General features: G+C 47.5%; 1 protein-coding gene across 2 annotated transcripts; it reads right to left on the bottom strand.

Annotated features, from left to right (window-relative positions):
- Nucleotides 1-8,754: 8,754 nt before the first annotated feature.
- LOC140225352 (uncharacterized) lies at nt 8,755-9,500 on the bottom strand. 2 transcript variants are annotated; one of them, XM_072303893.1, is made up of 2 exons: nt 9,243-9,500; nt 8,755-8,913 (listed from the first exon to the last, which is right to left on the bottom strand). In XM_072303893.1, the coding sequence occupies exons 1-2, from the start codon at nt 9,498-9,500 to the stop codon at nt 8,755-8,757; spliced, it is 417 nt and encodes a 138-aa protein (XP_072159994.1). The 2 variants fall into 2 exon arrangements, with proteins under 2 accessions (XP_072159994.1, XP_072159995.1); XM_072303894.1 differs by having other exon boundaries at nt 8,755-8,910.
- Nucleotides 9,501-10,947: the final 1,447 nt, after the last annotated feature.

Raw genomic sequence — 10,947 nt, 5'->3', positions numbered from 1 at the left:
GCTCTTTGATTAAATTATTATTTTTTCGTACTAGGGCAGTAGTTTCTTGATATTCTTCGATTAAATCGCGTTCTGGTTGATCGTCAACGTTCATAAACTTATAATTTAAAGGATATCAAAGCAGAATGGCGACATACTTAAACATCTAACCCTAGCGAGTGGATAAGGAGCTTAAATCTAAGGAGAGGGTAGAGACACAAAATATATCAAAAATGAAGAAGAGAAAAGGGGAATAGAAGTCTCAATATTAAAGCCTTACAAGCATACGGATATGATGATCCAGGTACGAAGCATATTCGCGGAGGTGGTCGGTTCGGTAATTTAACTAAGGTGTTAAAACACGAGATATACGCAATGTATATCTGTTAAAAATCCGGGAGACTGCGCCAGTTTTGGTCTGTGCTTACACAGATAACTTTTTAAAAAAAGTTTTATTGATTCACAAAAAGAAATATATTTGATATAAATTTCAATACAATAAACTCAAATGAAATAAAGCGAACAACACGGGGACTAATCGACTGCCAGTCCACAGTGGAAGACAGATCAAGAGTGAGGCAAGTGAGAGTCGCAAAATATGGGGAACACATATTTTGCAGAAAGTGCTGATAAACAAAACGTGACTTGTTGATGAGCACATTGCGGTGATAAAAATAAAAAATATGAGGGCCTAATTAGGTTATCATATAACTCGCTCGCTAACATCCAAAATCCAAGAACCCGAATAAAAATATAACTCGCCAGAAAAAACGAATCACGAAAAACCACGAAAAACCCACGGAGAGAGCCGCACGTGTTGGTTCCTCGACGGCACGCGAACCGGAACCTGAGGAACCGGAACTCTGCTCCGAGTATGTCCCAATCGTAGCTTCAAGTGTGCCAGGCAAGAAATTTAATTCTTACGGCTCAGAGAGCTTTGAAAGAGGACAGTGACCCAGGTGTGCTTTTGCAGTTTCAAGTGTGCCAGGCAAGAATTTTAATTCTCGCGGCTCAGAGAGCTTTAAATATAAGGCAGGGACCTTTGGAGGAGGAAGTGTTCGATCGCAGCTTCAAGTGTGCCCGGCGAGAAATTTAATTCCCACGGCTCAGAGAGCTTTGAAAGAGCTACTTCCGTGGGGACGTCTGTGGACGTCAGCTGCGGATCTTGCGATCCCAAAGCGTCAGTGCCACTGGCGTTGATTTTATACTCCGTTACCACAAACTTCACGTGGTGACTCCGGAAGTCCGGGAACTTTTGCTCCTGCTCACTCCAAGGAGGGTGACAAGCAAGGAAAAACAATAAAAAACAAAAGGAGAAGAAAAAAAAATTCTTCTCTCCACAGAGTACGGACGGCAAGGGGACACAATTCAAACTCACACACAACTAACTAATTTTCGATTTTCAGTGCGCTCTGCAGCCGTCTCAGAATTCTCTCTCCGCTTCTCTCTGCGGACTGTTGTAGGAGAAAACTACCACTAGCTTCGGCTTCCTTTCCTAGCTCAAGGAGTGAGCTAGCTATTTGCGCTGCTAATTCTAAAGCCCGGAGCTTGTGTCGGCGCCTTTCAGCTCTAATCTTCCCGCAGGACCGGCACATTCACTTTCATGCAATTAGGAGACAAAGAAAAAAGAAGAAGAAGAAAATGTAAGAGAAATATCTGTGAAACGCAACGAGAAAGAGAGAATTAAAAAAAAAACCCACTTTAAGAACAGTTGAGGAAGAAGAAAAATCGGAAATTCCGTCTAAACACACAATTGAAATGAGACGCAAAAAAAAAAAAAAAAGAATTTTGGAGGCAACAGAAGAGAGAAAAATTGAAATCGTCCTTCTAAAATGTTCTTACTGTTAATTGAGATGAAAGTTAGGAAGACAGAAAAGACGACACCATGGTTGAGGACCGGAAGACAGATTGTAATTGGAGGTTGCCTCGCTCGACAACCCTGGGCGGCTGGGTCTACAGTGCTGCCTCCTGTGGCATTGGCCTGTGCCACTGTTGTGTACTGGGGCTGTGCCAGTGTTGGTGTACCGTGGTGGCACCGAATATGGATATGATGAATAAAGGCAAAACAACGGATATCGTACGAACAAACGAATATGTATAAGTCAATCAATCGGCGAGTATGGTACACAGTGAGCGAGGTAAATATACTAAAACTAACAGCGACACATGAGGCTATGTAGGAGCTGTCATGAGCAGAAAACCAGTGGGTTTTATGAGAAAGGTCATTGATGTGAACATACAAAGAGGGATCTACCATAGGCACTATATCACATAAGGTTATTTGATCCTCTTCCTCCTGCCACTTGTCGGATGGGATAGTTCTGGTGACATAGCCCCATTTCCTCTCTCGTGTTAACCAGAGTTTCATGGCGAAGGTCCAGTTCTTGTAATTGTCGGACCCTTTCAGCCTTTCAATACGTGGCATCCGTAATTCTGAAGCCATGGTTTCTAAATTACTCAAAAAAGTCACTTGACGATATAAGCAGCTTTTCTTCGGCGATCACTAGACACACGAGACACGAGGACAGCCTAACAGGCTTCAGCAAGGTTATTTTTGTAAAACCAAGGTTTCATCCCGAACAGAACAAAACAGCACTACATTTTTGGAACAATCCGAACAATGTGATGTGAAGGCCCATAACCTGTCATGAGCAGAAAACCAGTGGGTTTTATGAGAAAGAACAAATGAACGCGATCGGCTAACGATACATGATGAGTATTTTATTGAGGAATAGTACACAGTACAGAGAGTAGCATGGAGAGAGAAAAGAAGGGGCAGATATAATGCGATGGATGCCCAGCAGAGGGCAGCACCATACGGTGGTGTAGTTTATCACTGACTGGAGCCGTCCCGAACCGGAGTCGTGACCCGAGCGATAGCCAAAATCAGAGTGCGGTTGCTCTGGGCAAAGGGGATGGTAATCATGAAGAGAAAGACGGCGAGGAAAAAGGACAAAGGTGGAGAAAGAATGCGAAGGTCGCGGAGTCGCGGACAAGGGTGCCGCCTAGCGCGGGGGTGAAAAGATGGAAAGGTGCTAAAAGGAAAATATGAAAAGACGAGAAGATGAGCCAGGCGCTAGGCTGGTGAATAGAGATAGAAGAAACAGGCATGGCACCGTGCTATATACATATGTATAGGTAGGGACACTACACAGCCTTGGGTTGTTATTGTTGCCATTGACCATTTCCCACTGAGTACCTACCAGGAATTGGGTTTCGGTCGTAAAAGCGCTTCCTTTTTTTTCTCCTTTTTTTTAAAAAAAAGGGGCGGTGGGAAAGGCTCTCTCGCCTTTCCCACCGCCCCTCTTTTGTAATTTTCCTTTTATTTCCATTTAAACGCACATGAAAATTTTACACACTTCAAAGATATGCAATAATCACATTTGTCATAGGATTTTTTACATGGAGCTTATCGGGAGGGGATTTGGGGAGGTATAGTTAACTTTACTGGATGGGTGGTGTGTTGCGTCAGGGATGAGCTAAAAATAGTGGACTGTATCTAGGTGGGCCTCACCTCTCTCTCCTAAACTGAATCCCCTCGAACCTAAAACGCGGTGGCGCTCAGCCGATCATCTTCCCAGAACCCTTTCTGTTTGGGAAGATGACAGGCTAGGCGGCGGTACGGCGGTGGGCTCAAGGCCGAGGTCTCCACATGCGGTGACAAAAGAGGCGGTGAAAGGAGAAAAATGCAGCTTACCGTAATGACAGCTAATAAAGAAAGAAAGTGAATACAAGCAAGCAGCACCGTGCGGGAAGCAAGAAATCCAGAGAAATCCTCAGGATGTGATAACAGCAGCAGAACAGCTAAACTCCAAGTACAACGTGTTAGCACTAGTGACCTAGAGAGACCGGTCGGTCAGCTGATCGCAAGCAAGCGTGGTGCGCGGAGCGCCCTCAGGCGGCGGTCGGGCGAAGTTCGCTAGGAACAAACGCCGCGGAGAGAGACAATACGTCGCGGTGCAACGCGTGTTGCCCGTGTGCGTATTGCCGGGGAAACTTCCGAGTTTCCAAATACCTGGTGGATCCGCTGTGGCGGGAACATACTCCCCGGACGGAAAAAGGTCCAAGTACGTAGCGGGAGCTTGAAAAGCTGCGGAAAAGCGCTCAAGGAGCGGCGGTAAGGCAGGCTGAGCCTGGCGGAGACGTGGGTGGTCTACCGGATCTACAAGACCTCGTAGACCGCGTCAGGGGTCACGATGGCGCTGGGCTTGTCCCAGTCGGCGGACAGTCGCTGACGGCGGTACACGAGGCGTGCCTGGAACACTGGCACCTCAATGTCGGCTTCCAAGTCGTCCACAACTGAAGCGATGGGGTCGGCGAAGCGCACGGACTGCGCCGGCCGGCGCCTTTCGGGAGCGGAAGAATCCTGGGTTGACTGTCTAGTCAAGAGGGTCGTGGCCGGCGAACGAGATTCTACCGTGGGGAAGGCGTGGTGGAGAATCGAATGATGCCGTTCTCGGCAAAACCGACACTTCTTCGAACATTGGCAGCGGCTTGCCCGATGAGTCCCCAGGCAATTGGAACATCTGTCGTGTGACTCCACAAGTTGGAGTCGATCCGCCGGGGCCAAGGCCAGGAGCTCGGGGCGCGACAGCGAAATGTGCTCGTGGAAGCACCAGACGCACCGCAGGGTGCGCGACCGGACATGGTGTGGCTGCCTCGAGCGGGAAGTGTCATTAACAACACGACGTTCCTCAACAACATTGGAACGGTGGCGACGTCGCTCGTCTTCGCGCTCTTTGCGCTGGTGACGTCGTCGGCGGTCGGCGGCGGTGGCGGCGCGCTCTTGGCGACGCCGTTCTTCGAAAGCGAGGGCGGATGCGCGTTCAAGATGGCATCTTCGACGATGTTGCCAATCATCGAACTGTTCCTGAAACAGTTCGGGATCGTTGGTCTCAGGCAGGGGTTCGCAGAACCTGTAGTGTGTATGTAGGTTACACACTTCAAAGATATGCAATTATCACATTTGTCATAGGATTTTTTACATGGAGCTTATCGGGAGGGGATTTGGGGAGGTATAGTTAACTTTACTGGATGGGTGGTGTATTTAGAAATGGGGATTTTTTTCGGAGGAAAATTCTGTGGGGGGTTGGACGGGCTGACCTTCGGGGTGCTCCCGTCCTCAGATCCTTTTAGAGGGGCTCTCCGATTCCCTCTGTCGTGTTTATCCTATTCCGGGGTAGTTTTGGGTCTTGTTTGTTGGTCTCATGTGCTTACTGGGGGTGGTCGATGCCGCATTATTTTAACGGCGTCTAGTCATTACATTACGAACTTGCTAAGGATGGGGGGAGTTTGACTAGATTTAACTTTGTATTGAGTAGGTTACTTTTAACCCTGCATGTGCAGGAATGGGTTGATGTTTGGTTGGCTTAAGGCCTGTCGTGGGACTTGTTTAATTCCACAGGTCTTTTACTTAATTCCTACAGAAAGGGGACTCCCTCACAGTGGGCTCGCTCACCCGGCAGTTGCCTTACTTAAAACGCGGACCGGGTCTGCGCTAGGCCTATCCGCCATCGCAGGGCGGGTCGCTGCTCTGTCACCTGCACAGCAGGCCGGCTACGACGCCTAGCGCCACGGTTCTGTCCTTCCTCACAGTGAGGAGTCGATGTCTACATAGGCTATGCCGTTGGCACAGGCTCTTCTGGGTCTGGTCGCTGGCGTAGGAGGTGAGTCAGGCGCGTCTGGATCCGAGTCCTCGGAGGATGAGGAACTGGTCTCCAGAGGGACGAGCCTGGCCTCCATATCCTTGATCTCCTCGGTCCTGTCCTTCGACCATCGAACCCAGATGGCGTCAGGAACAGTCCCGAGGTCCAGTGTTAGGTGCCTCGACCGGTCAAGACCGGCTTGCTGAGCCTCTGCTCTCTCGTTGGCGAAGTGTGGACAGTTGTCCAGGCGATGTTGGGGGTTGTCTTCGACCCCACAGTCTGGGCAGAGTCCAGCTAAAGCTTTGCCGATCCTGACAAGTTGGCAGTCGAAGCCGCCGTGGCCAGTGAAGAATTGCGTCCTGGCAGGGGTCATCGGGATCTTGAGGCGGACGCGTTCTTCAAGGATGGGACAGAAGTCGAACGTGGTTCTGCCTCGGGATTCCGCTTCCCATGCCCTCTGCCAGGCTTCTAAGGTGACTTGCTCGGCTCTCGCCTTCCATTCGGCCTTGGTGGAGCCAGGGGGGAGAACTATGTGAGTTCCGAAAAGATCGGCTTCCCCTTGCTCCAGGCCGATTCTTCTAGCGGCGAGAGCCTGAACGGCCATGCTGAGCGGCGGGACTCCGGCTGCAACCTGGAGTGCTGGGGCTGAGGTCGTTGAGTAGGCTCCTGTTATGCCCGTCAGGCACGCTCTCTGTGCGGAGTCCAGGGGCCTGGCTGCTCGGGTGACGGCGCAGCGGTGCCCCCAGACCTCCGCGGCGTATGTTGCCACAGGGAGCATCAATAATTAGGGAGCATACATAATTAGCGTGGGCTTTGAAGTTTAAGTCTTTGTCTATAATCACGCCCCGGTACCTTCCGCTGTCCACCGTGGGGATGGGTTCCCCATGAAGGAAGGTCCTGTTGACACGTGTCGTGTTTTTGTATATGAGCCTCCAGCACTTCCCGGTCGAGAACACGAGCTTGTTGTTTCGCGCCCACTCCTTGGCGGTACCCATGATTATTGCGGCTTTCCTGGCTAGTTCTGCGGCGGTGTTGCCGCCGATGCAATAGCCGATGTCGTCCGCGAAGGCAAACACTTTGCATCCTGGAGGGAGATTCTTCCTCAGGAGGGTGTCGGCAATGAGGTTCCATGCCTCAGGCCCTCTGACGGAGCCTTGGGGGGCCCCTTTGGTTAGCCGTTTCTCGGCCTTTTCTCCACTGTCGGAGAGGGTGACAATCCGGTCCGAGAAATAGCTCGTTAGCACCTCCAATTACTTCCCGCTTCTTTTTTCTTTGAATCTGCTGAGTTCTTAGTTCTCGCCACCGGAAATTGTCTAGAATGCTGGTTCGTGGACCTGGAGCTGCAGAGATTGAGTTTTGAGTCTTGAACTTCTTGAAGTCTAGGCGTGTTTCGGCACCATGTTAGGTTAGTGGGCTGCTCGGTGAAGGCGTGGTTGTGGGAGAGCGGAGAACAAAAATAACGAAGAAGAAGTCTCGTGGAACTTTGCGTATATTGTTCGAAATGAAATAAAAATAGTGTCCGAAATAAAACTCAGCAAAAACTAAGAATTTTGAAAAGGAGAAAAAGAAGCTCTCAATGTGCGTCATGCAACCTCCGGAAAAAGAATGTCCTTCTCCCAGAAATGGCCGGTCCTCCTCTCTCCTAATGATCGTCGATTGTGGCGCTGTGCGCGGAGAGATTTGGAAGTGTGAAATTTGAAAAAGAAGCGGGAAATAATTGGAGGTGCTAACATAGCTAAGCCAAAGGGCCGCGATGTCTTTCGGATATCCTTTGCGGCTGATTTGCTCCATTATAGCAGGCCACCATGTGTGGTCGAACGCTCCCTTTATATCCAGGCTGATAAACATTCGGTGTTTGCCGTTCGCGGGGTTCTTTAGGAAGTCAACGACTCCCCTTATCGTAAAAGCGCTTCCTGTGAGCCATAGGAGTGTTCAAATCATTCAAAACTACCACTGTTTCGCGCAGATTGAGTAGATGGACTTTTTCAGGGCGCGGTATGAACCTGTTATCTGTGTAACTGTTACGACTTAAGCTCGGCACATAAGTTGTGTCTCGATCAGTGTGAATTCCGAGATGTCGTACTGCTCGTGTGATGGGATCCGGCATGAGTGAATGTGTTAACACAGCGTTCAAACTTGGCCAATAGGCGAATGGTTATCATAAGGAAGTGTCAGAGATCTTTGGATCATAACATACTTCGTTGAAGCTATGGCAAGTGATATTCGGTACATGCCATAAACTGTACCTGGTACAGGAATTTGATTGACAGGCCTTTGATATATGGCGGACATTGTCAAATAGCTTCCGAAGCCTTGTGCGTGTGAGGTTGCAGGTATGACTGTAGCTCTAGGAGCGTTAACAGCAAGACCAATCCACACAGGTCAGTCATTGCGCAGCTTTTTTGAAATCCACTCCCCCGCCCGGCCCTAACTCGCAGCACTCATTGTGACGTACTATTGAGTGCACCCATAAGAAATACATTGTATGCACTCAATACTACGTCACTGCGCAGTAGAGTACCAAAATTCGTCCTCGGGAATGACTGACCTGTGTGGATTGGTCTTGGTTAACAGTCTCTCTTTGCTTCGCAGCACTTGTGTTATCCTTGGCGCCTGGCAGAGGCTAATCGAAAACGAACAAAGGCTAAAAAAATTTTAAAAACATTATGACAAATTTAAAAACCGCGCACCTGACACCATGTTAAGTTGGTGGGAACGAACGACAAGAAGAAACGAGACGATTCAGGTGGACGCCATGACAGTAATCTATTGGTTCTCTCTCGAGAGCCCCTCTCGGTGGGCCATACAAGTGCTGCCACACTCGGCACACCAAATCTACTCTCCTGCTCCCAACAAAAACAGTTAATAGGTACTATTTTGTTGTCCTGTTATGTAAATAAAAGTTTGGCTCATCGAATTGTTGACTGTTGGCTTTTACAAAGATCGTCGGCCCAACTATCTTCGAAGGTAACCGATAGGTTCGGGACCTATCAAAGATCAGATCTTGAGATATTCAAGGAATTTAGTGCAGAAATGACCGAGGAATAAAAGAATTCGTGCCAGTTTGAAGGCGCCCGTTTGTACGTGGGCTGAACGCTTTCGAGAACGATCGTCAAACTCTCAACGGTACTCATTGGATAACCAACACTTGACCAGATGCCTCCAGACTCTGGACTTCTTTCAGCAGTGGCTGCGAGAGGGTTTTTTTGGGCAGCTTTGATGTCACCGGACCCTGCTGCAAAGATGTGGACGATGGAGGACATCCGGAGCTTGACTGGGCAGCCTCCTGCTGGACAGCATAAACAAATTATTTTTAGGAAAAAAAAAATATTTCCTAGTTCAAGCAGCTGACAATATTCAGACTCCAAGAGAGAGCTTTTTCATCAGGATCTCTAGCAGGGGGCTTTTATAGTTTAATGTCAAATGAATTGTATGAAATTTCAGACTTCATAATGAGCCGTCTTTAACTTCTCGAATTCATTATTAGTCACCTCTGTTCACAGCAAGTCCCTTGACTGGACCATTGGATCTAAATTGCATGATAATATGGTAATTTAAGTTAGAAATTGATGTGCGTAAACAACTGATAGGTAATCTGCGATAAGTCCCAATTCATACCTCAGGATTGACTTCCACGACATCGTCTGGATCTTCTTGTTGTCGTTGGGCTTGTTCAGCCTGTTGTTCTGACCGCTCTGACTCGGGATGTAGTGATTTAAACGTGGTAGGATGTTTCCTCCTCAGGTGGTGATGCAAGTTGCTTGTATTACCGCAAGTCTTTACCACTTGCAGGCATTTGCGGCATCGTCTTTCTGTCTTGTTTGGTGTTTCGTCAAAATATTTATAGATCTCTTTGGTTCTTTTGGTAGGTGGCATTATAATTTACGATAAATTCAACACATTTAAATACAACACGTCACTTTCACATTTCAAAATCGTTGGAATAAAAATACCACACGCTGACGCAATTACTTGTTCGTTGAGTTGGTGTGGTGCCGGGTGCCGGGACGGACAGGAGGATGAGTGAGGCGATGTAGCCATCTTAAGTTTTAGACATGACGTAGAAATAAGAATCGGCCTATCAGGACTAAAGAATTGGCATTGCTGTGACGTAGATGTGCACATTTCTTCGCTTGCTGTCGCTCGCGCCCAACATCAGTATTTTCGATACGATATTCGCAGAAAATATCGATATCGACAAAATATCGTCAGGAAAATATCGATACGATATTTCGACCGATATTTCGAAAAATATCGATATTCTGAAAATATCGATATAATATCCCCAACACTACTCCAGAGCTTAACTAGGTTGACAAGTTTCAGAGTCGAAACAGCAGGACCTTTTGCGATGACCTGATTTACTTTGGAAGCAGCAGGATTTGTACCTTGTGCGATAACCTGTCCTGGTGATGGATTGGTTGTTGCAGGAGCAAGTGAGACTGGGTTTTTAACTAGGTTGACAATTTTCAGAGTCGAAACGGCAGGACCTTTTGCGATGACCTGATTAAATTCCATAATTTTTCACTACGCAGACGCACTTAAATTATTGTTGTAAATAGCCGCGCGCTTGGAGAGGTTAGATGGACGTTGAGATCCGCAGAGCATCGATGACCTTCAAAGGAGAGCGGACCGCTCTCCTTCGCAGTTGTTGAGTCTTCTTTTTCATCGCGGTTCCTTCTGTTGATGATGGTCGTAGTAGTAGTTTTCTTGGGTTGAATCTTATTATTCAGTGCACTAGCGCAACTAGTATTATCATTCGGCTGGGTTTTTCTTACGACATTTAATACAACTTTCGCTGTTGCGGGTTGTGCAGTTTTGTTTTAAGTCCAAGACTAAACGCGGGTCCATTTTAATATTAATTGCAAGAAACGCACTTCACATTCACAACAACACCTCTCTTAATAATAGTTAATTCGCCATATTGGAAATGCGAACACGGCGATGGATGGTGAAATCTACTTTGTCAAAAAAGTGCGGCCCGTCAAAATTTGATGGTAGATGGTGACCACCAGTCATCCTTTGATCGGAATTGGTTCGGAATTTGATCGTCTAATATAGAGAAAAAAAAGGAGGTGTTTGCAACTTGAGGTTTGTTTACCCTATGACGTAGGTCGGTACAACCTGGCCAGCGAAATCCGGAATTCGAAGTATGAAAAACGGACCGTAATGTCCCATTTTTTTTTCGTGCTTAAATCAACTAATATGATACGATTTCTAGCACTTTTTATAGAATGACTTTTTTCCATAAATTACACCATTTCCAAGAAAATCGATAATAAACGTCGCTGTACCGACGTACGTCATCAAAAAAATTCCAAGA

The sequence above is a fragment of the Bemisia tabaci genome, chromosome 9 (genome assembly GCF_918797505.1).
Source record: "Bemisia tabaci chromosome 9, PGI_BMITA_v3".
Classification (NCBI taxonomy): domain Eukaryota; kingdom Metazoa; phylum Arthropoda; class Insecta; order Hemiptera; family Aleyrodidae; genus Bemisia; species Bemisia tabaci.
Note: the sequence above shows the minus strand (reverse complement) of the source record. Positions and strands in the feature narration are given on the sequence as shown.

Coding starts and splice junctions, on each gene's coding strand:
- LOC140225352 (XM_072303893.1), bottom strand. CDS start 9,500: ATGCCACCTACCAAAAGAACCAAAGAGATCTATAAATATTTTGACGAA. Junction 8,914..9,242: donor TCGTGGAAGTCAATCCTGAG/GTATGAATTGGG, acceptor TATGCTGTCCAG/CAGGAGGCTGCCCAGTCAAG.